Source organism: Urocampus carinirostris, chromosome 15 (assembly GCF_059441175.1).
Source record: "Urocampus carinirostris isolate Australia breed hairy pipefish chromosome 15, RoL_Ucar_1.0, whole genome shotgun sequence".
NCBI classification, from domain to species: Eukaryota; Metazoa; Chordata; class Actinopteri; order Syngnathiformes; family Syngnathidae; genus Urocampus; species Urocampus carinirostris.
The window spans coordinates 13,340,301-13,362,775 of record NC_142363.1 but is presented as its reverse complement, the minus strand read 5'-3'; the positions used below and the strand labels follow the sequence as shown (position 1 = coordinate 13,362,775).

The window sequence follows — 22,475 nt, the reverse complement described above, 5'->3', positions numbered from 1 at the left end:
AAATTTTTCTACAGAAATACAGTACTACAAAAATAAGATAAAATTACTACAAAACTAAATGGCTATTTTAGTGCTTGAAAATAGAGACTTAATATATTATTTTTCTTTCGTAATGGAAAGAAAAAATTGTACAAAAATACACCAAAACACTACTACAGTGATACTATAATACAGAACGACTGCATCAGAAATACTACAAAAACATTACTACAGAAGTACAACAAAAAATTACAGAAATGCTACAAAATAAGTCTACAGAAATAGAACAAAAATACTACAGAGATACCTCAAAAATACATCAATGCAAATTCCCGATCCTCCAAAAATACTTTAACAATAAAACTACAGTAATGCTACCAAACTAAATATAAAATTTAGTGCTTAAAACAGGAACCTATACTACTACAAAAAAACTATACAAATACTACTACATAAATATAACAGAGGTAATACTACAGATTTACTAAAAATAAGTTTACAGAAATACAAAAAATACTACATAATGCTACTACAAAGATACTTGAAAAATAATATTACAGAAATGTTACAAAAATCCTTCTACACAAATTAAACTACAGTAAAACTTCAAAACTAAATATCATATTTAGTGCTTATAACCGGGACCTACTACATCATTTTGCTTTAATTTAGTGTCTCGAGACCAATTTGATGAGACTAATCTTATTAAAAACACATGTAAAAAGAAATATAACATGTATATTTATCCTAAATGATAAAAATTTGATAGTTCTCCATGACCGGCCCTGTGGCCCAATTGTTAAACCCAATGCGGTTTGCCACTCAAAAAGCCCACCCTTGCGAAAGAGAAATAAAACTTCAAGATGATACGCTGTTGTTATAAATACTACATTTTAAGGCTCAACCAAAAAACAAAGTATATTCTATCTTTTAAAAATATTAGGCATTATTTTAGTATTTAGCAGCGATGCTGCGGTGTTTTTTTTTTTGTTGTTGTTGCTAATTTGTACTTTTATTACCCAGAACCAGATGAGATGATTTATGATGACGTAGAGCTTGGTGAGGAAGAAGGTTATTTGGACAACGGCTGGAGCTCCAGTGAGTTTGAAAGCTACGATGAGGCGAGCGACGGGGAAGGGCGCTCTGAGAATGGCATGCCTGATGCCTTCATGAGGGGGACGCCCCAAAGGAAGTCTCATGTAGGTACCACAAATTATACAGTTGTGCGGCCACTGGTTTCCTCTTTAACTGTTTCGGCAGAAAACCTGGCAGAGAATATTTAGAAAGTACAAAAACAAAACTGAAACATGAGGAATACTTGAGATAATGACTCACATTATCGAATCTCACATAAACTTAAGGAGAGCTAAAACGGAAAATAAACACAATACACACATTCTTAGAAAAATAAAAAGATAATAATTCTATTTTTAAAAGATAAATTTTACCAGTATTTCTACATATCAAATTTATAATCTTCGTGCAGTGGACAGGTGACTACCTTAAACCGGTTGCCAGACAGTCGAAGGGCACATGGAGACATACAACAATTCACATGCTCATTCACACTATTTGGACCGACCGATTAACCTGACATGCATGTGTTTGGAATGTGGGAGGAAACCGGAGTGCCCGAAGGAAACCCACGCAAGAATGGGGAGAGGATGCAAACTCCACACAAAAGGCTATGGTACCCTCTTGTATAGTCATCAATGCAAATTTTTTGGTTTGAACAAATTTATTGACACTAATAACAGAAAACAATCATGACAATCTCAACAGCAATTAAGCACATTCACAATATTATATTTCAATATGACGTTTTTAACAGCAAACACAATGTGAGGTTTGAACAACCCTTCTTGAAAATCTTAATAGCAATCAAGCATATTCACAATTTCATTATATAACATCTTTGTTAGTGTCAATAGATCCGTTCAGGCCAAAGTCGATTGTCTTTGGTCTGAACAAATCCACCGACACCAACAGCAGCAAAACAAACACGAGAATCTCAACAGCCATCAAGCATATTCACAATTTTGTTATATCTGACAATATGACGTGACGATATGACGTTTTAACATTTTTTCCTGACATTTTCAACATCAGTTAAACAATTTCAGAGTTATTATACCAGATACACGATACATAAAGTAATGCCACCCCTAAAAAGAATGACCTTGTCTTTGCATAAATTAATGTAAATATGTTGATACCCTGAATCAGGGTTGCCCAAAATTTCTCAATTTCAATTCAAGCGAAGGCCACATGCGAAAAAAGACAATTTGCCAAAGTCCACTTTGATATTCATTGACTTGAATTCAACATACTTCAAGAAATCCCAATCAGTCATTTGTTATGTTAAAACCGCTTACTGCTAGAAAAGTTTTCTCTCAAACTAGTTTAGGATTTTAAATATTGTGGTTTTGGCCCTGTTTTGTTTTCACAATTAGAAACACAACAGGAGAAAAAGCTTTATGGGAAATGTTTTGAATTTACCTTACAATCTATCTAAATGTAATCTAAATACCGGTATATCTTATCAAAATCTTTATCTAGCTGATTAAAATCAATATGTAATTGAAATCTGACCACAACCAAACCTAATATAAATGTACCTAAATGTAATCTAAATCCAACCTACTTTAGAAATGATCATCTGTGTGGGTGTTTGTAGGTGACCTGTAAGGCTCTGAAAAGGCCGAAACGATTTTCGCGAAAATTTACAGTTGTACTCTAGGCTTCACAAATGTATAATTAATATTTGATCACAGACTACATCTTGAAACAAAACGGGATGTAACAGAAATCATTTTTGCTTTCAAAATTATTTTACTATAAATGTATTTACTATATAGTTGCTTTTGTCATAAATCATTTTAATCCTTTCATATTTTAAACAATCTATTTTCTTTTAGCTAACAAAGTCAATGGTATATTTTTTTTTTGTATTGCTGTGTGCCACTGAAAACTGGACGCTGGTCCCTACCAATATTTGCACAATTTTGTTTACAATTTAAATGTAGGGTTCACGGTGTTAGAACGGCCACTAGAGGGCTGTCAATACCAATATCGGTCACGTTGCGTGTACTTAAAGGCATACCTGTAATTGCTCATCACTACTTCTACAATAATGCTCACGATGTGTATGATTTTCTCTTATTATAAGTAACAATGTAAATTATGAACTTTTCTCGGTTATAAATAATACTGAACCACCATTTTCATAATAAGACAATAACACACGGTATTTGTGATGAAACCTAAATTTGATCTTTATGATATCGTGATATACTGCTTTTAAGACTAATAACGTCAATAATGTGAGTTCCTCATACAAGCAGAAAAACACATTTATCACATTAAACCAAACCTTTTAAATATTTCAAGACATGGAGTGGGTGTGCATTCACTCCAAGCACACTTGACAAGCGCAATGAACAAATAATGCTTGCTCTGCTTTTGTTCAGCTCTCTCAAGATTTGAGCCGTTTGAAAGATCACTATGAGAAAAAGATGAAAGATCTAATGGCAAATACAGTGGGAACTGTAGAGCTGCAGCAGCTCAAACAGAAACACGAGCAGAAGGTAAACTAGCTGCAGCTCGCCACACTTTATTACCACTTACTTTTTTTAAATTCTAGTTTGGCTGTGGGCATATTTTACTTCTATCTTACACTAATGGGAATAATTTTGTCTTGCACTGGTGGTGGGTCTTCCTCATTGTCTGCTGCATTGTCCTGTCTCATTTTTACGGCTGTCATTGATGTTCCAAAATAATGTGTTGCCTAGTTTAGTATATTTGGTAGTTTCCAGTTCAGTAAAATGGGGCACCAGTCAATTGGCTACATCCTGGGATAACCTTATATGGAATGTTGTAGTAAAATATTGAACCCTCATGAGATACTAATGTTGAAACTGAGCTATTGAGGAGAAATGTTATAATAATGACCACTAACCACAAGCTCCTTAAATATGATTTAGACAAATCAAAAGTAGTAAGTTTTAGTTTCACTCTGCTGTTGTCCCAGTTACTGTGTCATTCACTGCTTTTATACTTACTTGTCATACATACCTTTATGCTTTTATACTTACCATCATCCTAGTTTTAACACTCATACTGTGTGTGCTGCTTAGGCTCACTTCAAACATGACTTTTGGAGGACAGCCTGAGGAATGAATACAGTTCAAAGTCTATCTGAATTCTGTCCCTTTTTAAGATGCAAAAGTTGGTGAAAGCAGCTAAAGAAGGGACCAAAGATGGCCTTGAGAAAACCAAGGCTGCAGTTAAGAAGGGGCGTTCTTTCATCAAAACCAAATCTTTCTGTAATGGTATGTATGTTGCAATTTTTCATACACTTGTATATTCTAGTACTTATTATCTGTTTTAAGTAGTTTGTTTTAAACCCAATTACTGTGAGTATTTCCAATTTTGAAATACAGACACTCGCCTACTTACGACCATTCGACTTGCGAAAACGGTAGATACAAACATTTTTCCGGGATGTCGAAAAATATCCAGACATTGCTGTAAGTTAGATTTTGTATTGTGTGCACCTTTTTGCCGCTACCTGTGTGTGGCGCTGCGAGAGCTCACGCAGCATCCACCCGGAAGTCAAAATAAAGCCGCTTCTTCTCCCTAGTTCGTGTGTAAACATTCTATACTGTCTATGTCTATACTATCTCCATCGGGCTAAGAACTTTGACATTTTATTGCATCCATTCAATATGGTTGGTGTAAGTGTAAAAAAGAGGCGAGCTGTTTCTTTTGAAATGAAAGTGTAGTAAGAGAAAATGTTTTTTGTTCGGCCACTTTTTTCCACGGAGGAGGACCTCTTGAAGCTTATCTTCTAAAAGTAAGTTACACTTAAATTTATTTATCTTTATAGAGCTTATTATTTTATGTAATGTTTTTTTTTTTTTTTAGTACAAAACAATACAGGTTACTTATAGAAGCCTTAAGCATACTTATATAAACCTTAAACATGCATTCCATACAAAATATAGGACTGAAGCAACTTACGAACAAATTCAACTTACGGTCATCCAGAACCTGTCTCGTTCGTAAGTAGGGCAGTGTCTGTATTTATTATTATTATTATTATTGATTTAATTTATTATGATTATTTTCCAGATTAGATGTATTTTCAATTTGTAAATCATTTCATGATGTTGTTTATTTTTCTTTACAATTTAAATAATCATAGTTTTATTCCCATAACTGTGATTTAGAGAAGAAATCTTCATGTCTAGAAGACGACGAGTCAGAACTCTTCATTGAGGTCGATTGCTTCAACGTTGAGCCAATTTTGGGTCAAGCCTGTGAGGGGCTTTCACAGCAGCAAGTATGCAAAGTATTGACTGAATCATATTAGCCAGCCATTTTCCCCTAAAACTTCCTCTTCCAGTATTTTGACTTTTCAGGGACGATCAGACTTCCAAACCTCTTGACTTACATCCACCAGTACTCATGAACACGATCAGCAGATACTTATTTTTTCCAACAATTCTCTTTTTTTCCCAGCAGATGCTCGTTTTTTAAAGTCAATGTTTGGCACAGTAGTATGTAATAGCCCGACAACAGGTACGACAATTTTGGCAGCCAGCCGGAACAGAAATTTACCACCACCACTCAATACAGTAACCAAATACTCAGCAGCAGTTGGCCCCTTTGTAATGGATTTACAACTGCTTGAACGGAACTAATTTGTTGTGAGTCGGATGTCACTCGTTTAAACAGAAAGACTACCACATGGAAGATTAAAACCTTGTATTTTGCTTCCCCCAAAAAGTTTTTTTTTTGTCTCATTCTGTTTTTATTAGTTAGTAGTTGTAATGGTTGTGGTGATTTTTGTTTTGAGCAAAATCCCACTTTTTGTAGGATATTGAAGAGAAATTAGCTTTTGGTGAAATCATGTATTTCTGCTATCTTGGAGTCACTGCCATTGGCCGTCATTTTTATGAATACAGTATATTTATTAATTTATTTTTTGTGTATGATTATCTTGTAATCAGTTGGTGTTACTTTATTCGGCACAATCAACTGATCTACTTCTACTGTCTGTTCAAGTCAGTATTTTTAAAAAGAGCTGTCACTGCCAACTAGTGGTTGCAGTTTATTTATTACAGTATCTTACTTTATAGATTTTTCCCAGATATTTTGATAAGATTATTGTTTAGTAGATACTCAAAATAAGAAGAGAAGACATCAATGGATTTTAAACTTGGAAGGAAAACAATAGAGGACCCAAAACTCTGATAAAAAAATTCCCATCTGTCATAAAATGTATGGGAATCAATGATGTAAACATTGCATAATAATCAATATAATGAACAACAACAATGAGCTGTAATAGTCAAATTCATGATGTGGTATCCCATGAAATCTCCTTTGCAGGTGTCCATTATTAAAAACAAAATAAACTTTGCTGAGGTTCAAGGCAATACTCTGCCTATTCCAATCATAAACACCTCTAGCTGTCAATCGCACACCCCTTGATGGCAACATGCTCTAAGAGTTAAAGCACCGGCGTAGATTTGGCATGGACGTGTCCCCACTAATATCGAGCTTACATTGTTTTGTCCCTACCAATATTATGTGATCACTTATTCTGCTGAAGCGTTGATGCATATGGCCAATGGAATTGGCTGTGAGACTTGTGTTTGGTCAATATGTGGTCCCGAGACTCCACACCAATGCCATTGCCAAACTAAAATGTATTACCAACTGTGCCCCCACAGCTGGTGAGGAGATGTATATTGGGCTCAATACTGGAGAGTGAGAAGAACTACCTTAATGCATTGAAGAGAATATTAGAGGTACACCAGCCGAGAAGCAGAGGTCAGTCTGTTTTGTATAATGTTGATTGTTTTCCTGAAAACTATTTCTCTCATCAGCAATATGAAAAGCCTTTATCTCAGCTCGAGCCAAGGCTGCTGAGTGACAGGAAACTGAAGATGACCTTTTATAGAGTGCGGGAGATCCTTCAGTGCCACTTCCTGTTCCAAATCGCGCTGGCAAGTCGCGTAGCAGAGTGGGACAGTTTGGAGATGATTGGGGATGTCTTTGTAGCATCGGTAAACATGGATTATGAAACCAAAGGAATCCACAAAGGATTCACAGTACTTTTTAGGAAACATTTTTTCTCACATTTCAACAGTTCTCAAAGTCGATGGTCCTGGATGCCTACAGCGAATATGTGAATAACTTTAGTACTGCAATGTCTGTCGTGAGAAAAACATGTGTGTCAAAACCTGGATTCCTGGAATTTTTAAAGGTTGGAAGTTATTCTCAGTTCATAAAATATTTTTCACCAATTTGTATGTAGCTAATATATCAATATTTATCGTTTGTTTGGGGTTATTTATTCCAGCAACGCCAAGAGACCAGCTGCGACAGGATGACATTGTATGGATTAATGATGAAACCAATTCAGAGGTTCCCACAGTTTATTTTGCTCCTCCAGGTATGTCAGTGAATTGTAAACTGCTATCCACTGGATGAATGATATAAAGGACATTTTAAGTGTTTTATGTGTACTCGCCAGCAGGTGGAGGGTTTCACTCATGGTTACGAGAACGGGGCCAACACAATCGTTGCAGCAGCTCAAGTTTAAAAATGTTGGGGAAAATACAAATTGAAAACATAATGCAAAAATATTCGAAGCAAAATCTTTCTTTTATCGTCAAATAATTTAGCTATTTTTCAATGGTTATATTATATTTGGATATTTTCCTTCATTCTTGCAGCTCCACAATAAAAGAAACCCAGCTAAACATGCTAAAAACAACAGAAACTATAAGCAAAGTTATTTTAAAATTGTAAGAGCAATTTATATATATATATATATATATATATATATATATATTTTTTTTTTTTTTTTTTTTTTTTTTTTAAATACCAACAGTTCTTTGGCCTTTATCAAGGACAAGGCAATACATGCACTTGTTTTTTTCTCCTTTTGAAATATAATAAATTGAGGAAAAAGTACTAAAATAGTTTGATGCATTTATATCTTTTCCCATTAAAATGTTTCTGTTCTGTTGATATTTGAAAAAAAATTTCACGTTGATATTTGGTATTTCTTAATTCTTGCGCCTTTAAACTGGTAATATCTCATCTCAGCTGCACCGCTTATCCTCAGTAGGGTCGCGGGGATGCTGGAGCCCATCCCAGCAATCATCAGGCAGTGGGCAGGGGACACCCTGGACTGGTTGCCAGCCAATCGCAGGGCACACGGGGACAGACAACTCACTCGCTCAGTCACACCTAGGGACAATTTGGACCGGCCAATTCACCTGAAATGCATGTTTTTGGAATGTGGGAGGAAACCGGAGTGCCCGGAGGAAACCCACGCAAGCACGGGGAGAACATACAAACTCCGCACAGTAAGGCCGGGAGCTGGATTTGAACCCACTCAGGAGGTTCCCACGACCTCAGAACTGTGCCGCACACGCGCTAACCACTGCTCCGCCGTGCTTTTTTTCTTTCTTTTTTTACTGCTTCATTATGTTTATCCTGCAGTAGGGCTGCACGATTAACCAAAATCAAATCTACATTGCGATGTGACGGTGTGTTCCTGTAATCATACAACACTGCGGTTTTTTTCAAGGATTTATGGACAGCAATCCTAACAAAGCCCCCCAGAAGAGGGCACTGTTTAGTTAAGTTTAACCCCTTAAGAATTCTGTAAAATTCTCATAAAATCTCAATCCAAGACGTTCCCAAAGTAAATTGAATGTAGTTGTTGAACCATTTGGACAATCTGGACGTTTTGGTCTCCTTTGATAGGTAACACTCTGAAGTTTTGTCCCCAACTAAAATAATCACTGCACTTCCTACTTACATTAAGTAATCATTGTTAGAACACACAGAAATAGTAGGATTTTATTCTAGCCTGAATTTCTTTTATTTTCTCAATCACATGCATATGCTACACTTATCTTGCATTTTGGCTGGAAAACAGCTGGGACAATAGCGTGAAGCCTTACCTGGTTCCAGGTGACATCATGTAGACATGTCTTAGCAGTCTGATGGCCCCTATCACTAGTATTAACCCTTGAATCCATAAGTGGGATCAAAAAATGACCCCATAGTTTATTATTCTTTAAAATCTTTACAAATGAAAAACAGTTGTCAATATGTCATATTCCAGGAATTCCTCATAAAACATGTTCATGACATGATGACATTAGTATTTTATCCCCCTTTGGGATTAACGGCAGCTAGCATTAGTTTTTACGACCTTGTCCTATGAAGCGTGCATGCTACACTTAAAGAGACCTCTATGAAATATTTGTAAGTGCAAGGATTACGTATCAATTATAGACACTAAATATGGGCCATGCAAAATAATATGGTAGCCTTTCTCACTGTTAAATTGTGAAGGGAAGAATATCCTGAAAATGTAAATTGCATATTCCCGTCAATTTATCCAAACCAGATATGAGAGCGATTAGTTTTAAAAGTATATATGTATATATATATATATATATATATATATATATTCACGATTTACTCGAGATCTAAAAATCGTATTTCACGTGAAATGCTCGTGCAAGATTAAAAATTGCATACGCACATCACAGATATTTGTGTATCTGCAAAAAAACCCAAAACTTATTCACAGTGGATTTCTTCTTTTAAGAGTACTGGATAAATTGAAAGTTTGGCCTTGAAAGTCCTTAAAAAGTGTTCATATTTGGCCATGAAAAAGTTGTATAAACCCTGTGTCTTGCATGTGTGTTTTATTTCCTTCTCTATCTTCTCATTAGGACATGCTCAAAAACACACCAGTGGGCCATGCAGACCGCCTACCGCTACAGATGGCATTAACAGAACTTGAGACACTGGCTGAGAAACTCAATGAAAAAAAGAGGGAAGCCGACCAGCGCTGCGAGATCCGTCACATTGCAAAGGCTATGAACGAACGCTACCTCAACAAGGTCTGCACATGCCAATATTCTACTAAAATCAGTTTTTTGGTTTTCTTTTATTCCAAAACCGTCAACAGCAGCTAGCAATTGTCTGTTGTTTTAGAATGTGGATTAGTAAATTGCACCTTTTGTGACATCTCAGAAACTCTTTTTATCATACATAATTGACATAGCCTTTATTTGACATGTCATCTAATGAATCATATTTTCGGCAACCCCCAAAAATAGTCTTTTGTCATATGTTTTTCATACACACAGCATGAAATTCAGACTGCAGTGAGAGCTACCGTGTTTGTGTAACTTTTGGGCTCTCTATATACTTATGGTATTTATTGAAGCAAAAAATGAGCAGTTAATAATTGCCTGACCAATATTGCAAAACATTGTATGTAACGGGAATTGAACCTGTGTCGCGGCAGTGAGGTCACCCACACTTTACCACTAAACGCCAGTGGTGTAGATTTTATTTGAAATGGCATTAAAGCTTATCTCATTATCACACTATTTTTACGGTGCCAAAAACACTGATTTGCTTATTGCATTCTGATTGGTTAAACAATCTATCCACTTCTTCACCTGAGCGTCAATAACATTGTGGACTTATATGTTTACAGACTTAAAATAGCTTGTATAATATTGGGTTGAAAGAAGAAATAGAGGGACTAATTAATCTACTACTTAACCTACCAGAATGTACAATGCAAATCAGTGTTTCTTTCACCATGAGTAAAAATGGCACGATGATGAGATGGGCTCTATTGCCTTATGGTATGTTCCCTTCATCCCTGGTGGTCTAATGGTTACATTTCGGTGCTCTAACTTCTACTACTCTGGTCTGATTCCAGTTTATTGTGCAGTGATTGATCAATCAATCACTGGACAAATATGGAAATGGTAATGCATACCTATAGTCACTGTATGCAATACCAATAAGATCCACTGCATTCTGTGTTATCCATTATAAGGCATACCATGCTTTAAGGCGCATGTTAGAAATTCTAGCCGGATTGGGTTTTTTGGTGCGCCTTAGAAAAGGCCAAGAAAAGGAATGAAATCTGTTAATTTTGCATCAAACACTGAACAAAACTCAAGAGCACCTTTCATTGCCTTTTATTTCGTTAGCTTCTGAGTAACGGCAGCCGCTACTTGATTCGCTCTGACGACATGGTGGAGACTGTCTACAACGAGCGTGGTGAAGTCATCAAAACAAAAGAGCGACGCCTTTTCCTACTCAACGATGTTCTCATGTGTGCCACGCCCAACGTTAGGTCAGTGCCCACAAACTACTGTAAACCATGTCAATGTTCGCCCTTTAATAATATCTCCTGTCGATGTATGCTGTCTTCTTTAAATTAATAGTTTGTTAGAATGGTGTTGTTCGACATTTGTTTAGTATTGGGTTTGGCTTGTGATTTACTCCAATTTTTTTGTAGCAGAAGAAGTGAAAAGAGAGATGGTTATCTAGTGAAGACCTTATTAAATACAGTTGGCCTTCTACATACAAGATTGTTCCTGGAATTTCCCATATCTTGAATGCATTTTCTCCATAGGAAACAACTGAAAACCAATTAATCCACTCCTGGCCTCACAAAAATATCCAAGTAAACACTTAATACTGTAGCAACAAAACACATCTTTCTGATAATTAAAAACACAGTCAAAATGTAATTAAACAAAAATACAGTAATATGATAAATAATCCTTCTCGTTGTAGCATTTGGACATTCTTGTAACTTCAATTTTTCTCTGATGTCGGAATTTTTTTCATTGCAAATTGTTCATAAGTAGAGTAGCTCGTATGTAGAAGGGGCATAATACACCGAATAAGTATTAAGTCAGGTTAAGGCCAAAATGCCTAAAATCAAACCAATTTTTAAAGGCCTTATAAAAAGTAGTATGAAGCCATTTGTTTATGAAAAGTTGAAAGAAAAGTCAAATTCTTCACCTCTCACTAATGCATTGAAAGTGACACAAGGGCTGTGGATATGTTACTTGCATTGCATAGCTATGGAACCGTTGTCTTTTTACTATGTTCCAGGTGCCAGGACAGCAATGGCAGTAGTTTTGTCCCATTTGACCAGAGGTTCCTTCTTAAGTGGAGTGTTCCTTTGGGCTTTGTGGAAGCACTAGAATTTGGATCAAGTGAGGACATTCCTGACACTGCCCGCTACCCAGCTGCTCATTCAGGGGAAAAAGTAGTCATCAACGCGAAGCCAAGTATGTCTGTCTTCTCATTTGTGTAATAGAGTTTAGATATGTCAAGCTCATGAGTTTTGACACTATCTTGAGGGCTTGGTCTTAAGACACACTGTTAACATTAAGTAGGCTCTTGGTCAGTGATAGATTGCTGTAAGGGAAACCAAAATTCCTTTAGTTTTCATAGTTTCAGTCTAGATTCGTAAATGAAAATCTTTTCCTCCCACTGTTGTCATTTGCCTGGAATTTACAATGTCTCCAAAACTGTCTGGCAAGCTGAGTATATAGTTTCAGTTTTCGAGACAGCTGTCCAGTCAAAATGATTTCTGTGGAAACATTTGCTTATTCCAGTAGCTGATGACCACTGACTAGAAAATGGGAACTAAACCTAAGATGTCCAAACTTTATTGTGCTAAACGCTTTGTGATGTCCAAAATGGGTTATGTGCAGCCATGCAGGTATATTTATTGGTATATTTTGCAACAGCGTATCAAAGCTAAAATGACTTGTCAGGGCTGCAAGTTACACTTTTTTCATACATTAGATGTTCCTGCATACATCAGTATTACTTTATGCATTGGCAAATATTTAATAAACATATAATATTCATATTATATAATACCAATTACTGTAAGGTTTGTGGTCTTGTTCTGCTTGGAAAGATGTTTTATTCCTTGCCAAAATGGTGCCCTGAAATTTAACTAGCTTTTTGTTGTACACCAGAAACCAACTTGTTTGTTTCCTAAAAAGACTCAAAACGAGTTTGTTCTTAAAGGCTAAAAATAAGTGTAGTGTTTTTCTAAGCGGAAACTTAGCATCATCGTCTTCTTTTATGAAAATATTTATTTTCTTCTTCAGAAAACATTTATTTATTTATTTTATTTTATTTTTACAACAAACCATTGTTGTTGTCATTTGTGCGGAAAGGTAGCATCGCCTCTCTACTACATCCAAAATTTGTGTGTTTGTCTTCTTCAGCAAAAACTTAAAAAGATTTGTTGTCCTTTGGTGCATCATTACACAATCGTTGTGATTTACTGTTCAGAAAAGGTGGTAGGCGTAGTAGCCAACATTTCTCTGAAAATTTGATGCATACTTGTCTGATCTGTTGCCGGGCTACATGACCTCAGCCAGTAAGAGTTTGTATGACAGATGGTTGTAACAGACCTCCAGAATATCTATTCTAGTTGACAGGCATTCACTGGGTTCCAACTGGCACAGAGGCATTTTTCTCTCGCTGATACAAGTGTGTATGTATTTCAAGTAAAAGGTCATATTTGAATTTCCTTTCTTTTGATGTTTTCTATCTGTGCGGCCATGCAACCATACTATTGATTGTACCTACCGGTAATATGCGGTGTATTCCTTCTGGGTTTGTTTGATTGCTTAGCTATTTTTTTTGTGTGAACATTTTGAGGATGTTCATTTTGGCTGTTTTGTCTGAAAATGTTGGTTCTCTCACAAAAAGTCATTCACAAATTTCACAGGTAGTAATCATATTGTCTGCAGTAAATGGTCAATTTAAATTTGAGTGTAGAAATTAAATTGAGATAACTTGTTTTGCTTTTTATAGCAACTTAGTAACCAAAAAAGGATCGGGAAATGGGAACAAATGTTCAGCAATACCCACACAATGGTTCAAACGAAACCTGCCTTAACTGACTTCAAATGGACTGCCATTGATCACACCTCTGACATAACATGCCAAATATCATTTATCTATCCGTCCATATTCTGCACCGCTTATACTCACTGGAGTTGCAGGGGTGCTTTAGCCCTTCTCAGCTGTCTTTGGGCAGTGTACACCCTAAACTGGTTGGCAGCCAGTCGCAGGGCACACAAAGAAAGCCAACCATTCACACGCTCATTCATACCTAGGGACAAATTTGGAGTCACCTATCAATCTCATTGACCATTCATGAAGATGAATGTTGCTTAGCAACTCACTGTAATGAAGCACACAATAATCTACCATTCTGAAATTCTTATAAATCAGGGCTTTTTTAGTTTGGCAGTTTTGAATTAAACAGTCGGGCAATATTGCTTTGTCTTTATTTTACTTGTATTGTCCCTTTGGTTCTGCTGTACAGCTAAAAAAAATATTTTAATTACTTTTACTACCACTACTACTTTCACACCTTACAACGAATGCTTGCAACATACCACTTTATTTATTAAGTGCTAGAAAGCAAATGCTTAAAGCCATCCAGTTGATGCTGTGGAAATATTTCCGTGTCCTTTAAACCAAGCCAAGTTCACAAAGATTTTGGCCATTTACTGGAGGAACCAGACCTCTAATTTTTCATTGCTTTCCCAAGACTCTGCTCACTTTGCATCGCCTGTTTTTCATAAGTGCCTTTTTAACAGTATACTGTATATGTTTTATATGTGCCATTTTTTGTCTGTGTAGACAAACTGTATATGGGTCCAGGCCAGCTGTACCAGGATCTGCAGAATCTAATCCATGACCTCAGCCTGGTCAACCAGATCTCCGGCATGATCAGCAGCCTCAAAGGCAACTACCAGGTAGCTCGGTCATTGCATTGGGACTTAATGCTATTGCTCTTACATTCATTTAATTTCAGGAATTGATGATGAGGTAGTATAAATACAGTTTTCATATTTTCTTTTAGCTGAAAGAGTTTAAGACACCCACTACAAGCAGACACACCATTCAGGCTTGGATGGTCTTTTACGTATATATTGTTTATTCTGGGAAATGAGAAAATTTCAAGGATTTTTTGTCCTTCAGTACTAGCTAAATTTAGGTAAATGTTCTTGCACATGTCGACTGCACTACGTTTAATGCTCAAATTGCACAATGTCTGACCATTCCTTTTTTTGCACTATGATGTCTATGCTTGCACCAATGTATATGCGGACTATTTTTGCACCATGATGACTTTGCACCAAATGCAATATTGCACAACCGTTACGATACAACGTTATCACGACAACCCTGTATGTAACATCCCACATGCTGACATTGTTGTGTAAATACCATGTAAATTATAACTATAGCCTTATTCCCCTTGTTTTATAACATTATCTTCTCTGTTCCTTTATCTTCTTGCTCATACCCTCACTATGTGTAAAACTGGAGTGTCATGCCCAATTTCGTTGTCACAATATGTTAGCCCATTTGTAACAATGACAATAAAGGTATATTCTATTCTATTCTATTCTATTCTAAATGTTCGCATTAAGAGCTTGTCTCTGGTGTGTAGTTGTAACTGGGCCATAATAATTAAAAGAGGTCGTATCTTCATATAGCATCTAACATTTCAAATGACCCAGATTCAAATTTTATTCTTGCAAATTGTTACATGACTTGTGAAAGATTGAGACATTGGATAAAGACTTTATCGGAAACTCATTTATTTAAAAATATTCCAGGTGTGCAAGCTATAGAAAAGGTTGTGGCTTGCTCAGTTATATTCCACATTACATATTTGTTTGTTATCCACAAAAATAGAAAAAGGGTTTATGCTATATTTTGTGTTGTATCCATTTTTCTAGTAACGTTTAATATTTTGACGAGTTTCCGTTTTATCACTCTTCTGGCTTTTTGAAATCCTTCCTTGCCTTTTTAGAATGTGAACCCCACAGTGGCCCAGGACTGGGTTTCGGGTCTCCAGAGGCTGATTCTGAAGAAGGAAGATGAGATAAGGGCAGCTGACCGCTGTAGGATCCAGCTTCAGCTGCCTGGAAAACAAGACAAGTCTGTTGTTTTCTAGTCTTGTAATTGCATGTCATATGTTGAATGTTTACCTTTTTTCCGTGTTAATAGCCACAGGAGACAGCTTTATAACACGTTTTGTTGAACTTGTTCCTTCGTCATCTCTAATCTGAGATGAATCACTAGCAAGAAAATGCCCGTCGTTTTCTAAAGTCCAACTAGTGCTGCACCTGTTTCCCAACATTAATGTTCTTGTATTTGCAAATTTACTGATAAAGGCTAAATGTTGTTCCCTAAGGGTGTGACTTTTTGCGTTTTTTTCCATTCCTCTTAGCTGTCATGATATCTTTTCGACCTTTACGCTATTTTTTTCAGTTTGCAGTTAGTGTCTCCTTTACATTACTTGAAGTCAGTAAGAGTTTTGAAGATCTTTAAATCTGTAAAACAATGACAATAGGTCAATATTTTCTTTGGCAAAGATTTTTGAAGTTGATCATACACTGCAGTTGTAGTCAAAGAACAACAATGTGCTGTAAATTTTAAAGATAACACAAACAGGGTAAAAAGCTATATGGATCAAAGGACATTTGAGTTACCATAAACAAAGTAAAACTAAATTGTTTTGGTTTGTTACATTTTTTAATATTATTATTCCGTTCCAAAAAATATATGTGCAATAAATGGCTTTCAAACTAAATTACTATACGTCAATTTTTGGGATGGTTTCACATCAAGCGCTTTGGGAAGACTTCATTGACTTAAGTCTTAAGTCTTTGCGCTATATAAGTGCAGATCATTTCATTTCATAAATTGAACTTGTTTTGGGAGATTGTTTTGTACCATCTGACGCAATTCCATTTAATGTTGGTTTTAACAATCAATTTATCCGTGCATGTTTTTCATAACAGAAAAACTAATTTTTTTGCAGATGTTTTACAAAATTTAACATGTTCTCACATTTTAAAACAAAACGGGCCACTTTTGGGGATATGTTGTTGTTTAGTTTTTTTTAAAAAACAATCTGAGCATTTCAGTAAAATTGACCCATTTAATAGATCAAGCCGTTCCCAATCCATATTTGTTTATTTTTGACCCAACTGTTAATGGAGTTGACATTAAACCTTTTATTTCCTCAGGTTAGGCAAAACCACGTACTTTAGCGCGGTGTTTAACACTCTCAACCCAGCCATCAAACAGTCCTGGATCAGTAACTTGCAAATGGCTAAACTGGCCCTAGGTATTGTTTTTATCACGTTTACTATCACATTTGCTCTTGTTCATCCTGTGTGGATGCTTTTGTTTTAGACGAGGACAACCTCCAGGGCTGGCTATTTGCAGAAGATGATGGAAATCAACTCAAAAAGCAGAAACACCCGCTTCTTCTCAAACTTATGCCAGTTGTCATGTCTAAGCTGCAAGAGTTCAAAGTGAGGCTGTTTTTGTTGTTGTTGTTGAACTTGAGTTTGTCTGAGCTAGAAGCATACGCAGAGGCAATAATCCTGGACAAATCCTTAATGGAAATTCGGTGCAAATTTGAGTGTACTTAAAATTAATTTACAGTTAATTTTCCTTTATGTCTGAATCAGGTGGAATGCGCAGTACACAACCCGGAGCCTTACATGAACACAGAGAGCACAGCAGACACTCCTGCTGTTGGCCATGGTTGTGTCTGGGTAAGATGTTTACCACCTATTGAAGAAGGTTTAACGATTTGGTATACTGTTTGTTAAAGTAGTCGAGCAGATGTTGTAAATCAGAGCTCTCCAACCTTTTTCAAGTTGAGAGCTACTTTTTGTTACTAATTATCGCAAAGGACACCCGCTTTGATGGGCATTTCTGAAATAAGAACTTATTATTATGTTATAATATATGTTGTTACTTTGTTATCACCAAGCTAGTTATTGGAAGTATGGTTAATTTGACTCAGCCTACCAGTAAACAAATTATTCTACTAGCAATCACAATGACCCAGCACTGGTGAGCTGTTTTTAGATTAGGTCTTTAGGGGCACCACGTTGGAGACCCCTGTTGTAGATGCCAAGAAACTTTTGGCACCTTTAGGGTTTTTAGCATTTAGTGTCTCATCCCTTTGCTTCAAAGTTTTTTTTTTTCCTCATTTCTTTTTGTGTTTTGACTAGGTTCAAAGTGATATCTTTACATTTTGCTAAAATTAATACTGTATCAGAACTTGGCTTTAGGGAGCAAATGACTACAGACAATTATTTTCTTCATGTAGCCACATGTCAAACTGTTGATTTGTATTATAACATATAACAAGAAAGACTCTTCTTAGTGCTAATGAACTGTTAATTAATTGATCATTTGCTGTACCTAACATGGTTAACGGGTTTTCCTTCAACACTGTTTGTTTTCTATGTTTTTTTTCTTTCTTTTGTTGTTGTAATAAGTGCTTTTACAAGTCTTGGCATATTTTATAGGACACAGAAATAACTCAAGGGCACTCCAAGGGGTAGGTAAGATATTCAATAAATTTAAGACAATATAATTGGAAAAGTAATTCTTGAAAAAGGATGTAATTATTTCAGCAAAATACATGTAATGTACATGAAATGAATATTACATAAGAAGGCTATTCATTTTTAAATTTAGGTTACCGCTAATATTTAATAATATAGTCAGTATGTGGGAAATGTATGGCTTGGAAGAGGATGGGCGCCACCAGGCTGTACTTGCCCAAGTCCCACCACAGGAAAGGGTGCCCCATACGATCCCAGTGGATAATGGATCCAACACGGCCTCCCACCCATATTTCAAAATCATAAACAAAAAAAAGGTAGATAATTTCGCTAATTTTATTTTAATGTATCTTTTTTATTTCATTAGAATGCGTCCATTAATAAAGTATATTATTTTTTTTTCTTATTACATGGTACTTTAACTCTCATCTTGTAAATAAAGGAAAACAGTACTATATGATAGAAATTGTCTTATACGTCAGATGGAAAATCAATTTACTTTTTTTTCAATAATTATTTTCTACTTTTACTATTGATAATGTTTAATATTTTCAACTAAAAATATTAAAAAATAAAGAAAAAAGATCTGCCAACTTAACAATACAATTTTTCTTTGACCTATTACATGAATTATTCTGGATCTGAATTTTAAACATGCTACACTCTGCAGGTTGCAAGCTGCACCAACCAGATGGGTCAAATAGCAATCGTCGCCATGCAAAGCTGCAGCCCAAAGGTGACTGAATGTTTTAACGTCGAGTCGCGTATCTTGTGCATGGCCTACGTTCCATCTGAAGAACTTTTGGAAAATGATGTCAAAGAGCAAGAAAATGGCCAGGTCTTGCCGGCAAAAGCCAGTTCTACGCCCACTGTCTGCCTGGGCATGGAAGAGGGCAGGTAATATGACCATCGGCTTGGAAATGAGTATTAATTCAAACGTATACATGTCAATTGTGATATGACATTTTATTAGCATGAGCTTAAGCTAAACCCTGGTGGCCCACTAGGCTCGTAAAACACTGGTGGAAAATATAAAAATGAATATAGTCAACGCAGTCTTGTGCTCCACTTTATAACTATAAACTGATTAAAATGACTGAAAAACAATAATTCGTTACAGTTACCAGTTACTTAATTTAAAAATTAATTCAATTAACTAGCAGTTGCTTCACCGTTTCACTGTGTTCATTTCCAGTTAGCTTTTTGTAGTCAAAATGTTTCGTGCGGCAGTGCCTCTTGTTTTTATATTCTTTGAAAACAAATTGGTCAGACGCAGTTGTTTTGGATTTCAGTAAAAAAATACTCCAATTTCCACTTGTCCTGGAAACAGCGACCCTCTCGTCAACATTCGTTTTTTTATTTAAAGTCGCCATGTCGGAATTGGGGTGGGCTGAAATTCTCACACAAGGGCAGGGTGACCAAAAGGCTACTGCCATCATCTGGTGAAATGTTGATGTTTTTATTTTTACAAGTGTATTTTCTACTGCAGTCAACTTTACTGTCGGGGCAAATATTGTTACCGTATTTTCCGCACTATAAGGCGCATCGGATTATAAGGCGCTACAATGGGAACGTCGACAAAACAGTCAGATGATTCAGTCAAACTGATTACCCCCTTAACATTCCCAAAGCTTGCAAAGAAGCAAATACGTGTCGTAGACACGTGCGGATGCGGTGTCCGTACGATGTCACTCAAATGCATCATTTCAAATATCATTCGGAAGGTTAAAGTCTTGGGATTCAAGAAATGCCAACCATTCCTTAGTTTCTATTTTCTTTTTCGCTCGCAACTTTACTGTGCATATGACAATAAACACTTGGAATTAAGTTTAATTCACTCAACTCATCACAACAACATCAAGATCGTTCTAAAACAAGATACCAGGAAAATATAAAGCCGCATAGCTCACCTAAGTTCTCACGTTCAATAATGATACGCAATCATGGTCTTCTTACAACCGTGAGTGTAGTAAATCCAGGAGAGTAAAATGTTTACAAATACAGACTAATGAAACATGTTTCTTTATGGCGTAGTTTAGCAAGCTTGCTATTCAGTCATCTTTTTCGGCCAATTGCAGGGTTTGTTTTGGCCCTCTAGCCTATCCGAGGCTCCGAATAACTTCAGCCAATAGCGATCGATTTAACGGATGATTGACACATCTTTTTCGGCCAATTGCAGGGTTTGTTTTGGCCCTCTAGCCTATCCGAGGCTCCAAATAACTTCAGCCAATAGCGATCGATTTGACTAAGATTGACACATCTTTTTCGTCCAATTGCAGGGTCTGTTTCGGCCCTCTAGCCTATCCGAGGCTCCGAATAACTTTAGCCAATAGCAATCGATTCAAATGATGATTGACACATTGGTTATCCAATGAGACGCCGGTATATAAATCCCAGTATACACCGCGGACTACTCCACATTCGGGGGAAAATCGAGTCGGCCGCTGTTGCGTAAGTTGCGAGACCTTGCGATTTAATATTGAGCCATATATAAGGCGCACTGTATTATAAGGCGCATGGTCAGCTTTTGAAAAAAAATAAGACTTTTAGGTGCGCCTTGTAGTGCGGAAAATACGGTAATTTTATGATAGAGGCTGCGGACCAGTAAATGGCCCCTGGGCCGGACTTTGGACATGCCTGTGTTAGAGTACTCGTGACCGACAAAAGTAATTGCGTTCCAGACATATGTTCCTTTTTACGTGTTAGTCCCCACACTGGTAAACACATTAGCGCACCAAATAAGCTAGCGAATACATATATTGACTTGACACTGCAGTGTCAAATATCTTTATCTAATAATGTGCTTTTTATTTTGTTTCCATTTTTTAGCATTATTGTCTATAAAAGCAGCCAGCGGTCCAAGAAAGTTCGGCTGCAGCAGTTTTTCACCCCAGACAAATCCACCGTCACTAGCTTGGCTTACATGAAGCACTGTTTGTACGCTGGCCTGGTCAGTGGCTCAGTGGCGATCTACTCCAGATCACAAGGTATGCCTCAGTGGAAAGGATGGCTTCATTCTATGTTTGTTGACTCACTGAAATGGCTCTAACTGCGCCATTTGCGTAAAGTCACCCGTTTTGTGTTGCACGGAAAAATATTCACTCAAATGTGTTTTAAAAGTCGGTAAGCTAGTGCAATTTGCTGGGATATTTAGTCTGAGTCTGACCTAAATGGGTGTCAGTCCCCACCACAACACAATAATCAGGCCAGTGTTGCTAAGCAAGTGGCTCTGCAAGGGTGGCCGTTCGATGAAATGAGAGGCTCACTGTGCATTCGGTGATTACGGTTCAAGGGTTGTTTTTCCATTTGCTCGGTTGTCCAGGAGAAGTCGTTCTGAAAGAGATGACCTATTTATTGTTCCAGCTCGCAGACATACACGGAGAGAGGAAAAGATCCAGGCTTGACTCTCTTCCAACAATATGTGCATTTCTTTGTTTTGTTCCATCTGCTACAGGGCTTTCATACTTGGTTACTGGTTCACTAATTATCTTTTAATTGTTTCCACTTTTTTATCGTGATTGGCATGTGATTTGTCAACCTATATATGTTTTTTGTTGAGCTATTGCCAAGTTAGACATTTGTTTTAGTACTATAGTCTGACATTTTTCAGATTATTTTTGTGACTGAAGATATGTGTTTAGTTGCCAGTAAATTTCTTCTGCAAAGCTCATCTGCTTGCACTGAATTGGGTTTTTGAATTCCCATACCAGCTGGCTATTTCACTCCTACTATTTAGAATAAAGCATTGCATTAAAAATGAATATGCTAATTTTGTTTTTATTTGCAGTACTCTGATCAAATACAAGGTTTCATCCCTGAAACAATTATTTTCTTAAAGCGTAAAGCTTCATGTCAACATTGTGAGTGAGTTTTCTGTATTTTGTGGAATTACATTTAATTGTGTCATGGTAGTAACATTACTGAAAGGGAAAGTCAGGCCTAACAATAGTCCTCTGGCCAATATTGAGTATGTGGAATGTAAGTTACATTTCCAAATTCTATCCTGTGAGAGTAATCATTTGCTCAAAATGTTTGATGGCCTTAGTGATTGGCAAAATAAGATGGGTGCATCTCCAGAGGCAATGAATAAATTAATGTGTTTCTTTTAAGTGGATCAGAACATTAGGTTTGATATAAAGCTCATTTTAAAATAAGTCAGTTAAAAATAATAAATCAAACGCTCCATTACAGTTTTGATTATAAGTCACT

General features: G+C 36.5%; 1 protein-coding gene across 3 annotated transcripts in view; it reads left to right on the top strand.

Annotated features, from left to right (window-relative positions):
- The window catches only part of arhgef10 (Rho guanine nucleotide exchange factor 10), a 67,073-nt gene that overhangs the window by 26,556 nt on the left and 18,042 nt on the right, over positions 1-22,475 (top strand). For all 3 annotated transcript variants that reach the window (XM_088353785.1, XM_088353786.1, XM_088353784.1), the window contains exons 8-25: positions 1,003-1,178; positions 3,450-3,566; positions 4,199-4,310; positions 5,211-5,323; positions 6,720-6,797; positions 6,876-7,055; positions 7,139-7,255; positions 7,352-7,444; positions 9,753-9,923; positions 11,037-11,182; positions 11,953-12,131; positions 14,521-14,636; positions 15,704-15,831; positions 16,926-17,026; positions 17,095-17,216; positions 17,376-17,462; positions 18,937-19,163; positions 21,096-21,253. In XM_088353785.1, coding sequence (XP_088209911.1) covers positions 1,003-1,178; positions 3,450-3,566; positions 4,199-4,310; positions 5,211-5,323; positions 6,720-6,797; positions 6,876-7,055; positions 7,139-7,255; positions 7,352-7,444; positions 9,753-9,923; positions 11,037-11,182; positions 11,953-12,131; positions 14,521-14,636; positions 15,704-15,831; positions 16,926-17,026; positions 17,095-17,216; positions 17,376-17,462; positions 18,937-19,163; positions 21,096-21,253 — 2,421 coding nt within the window. The remainder of the gene's footprint in view (positions 1-1,002; positions 1,179-3,449; positions 3,567-4,198; positions 4,311-5,210; positions 5,324-6,719; positions 6,798-6,875; positions 7,056-7,138; positions 7,256-7,351; positions 7,445-9,752; positions 9,924-11,036; positions 11,183-11,952; positions 12,132-14,520; positions 14,637-15,703; positions 15,832-16,925; positions 17,027-17,094; positions 17,217-17,375; positions 17,463-18,936; positions 19,164-21,095; positions 21,254-22,475) is intronic.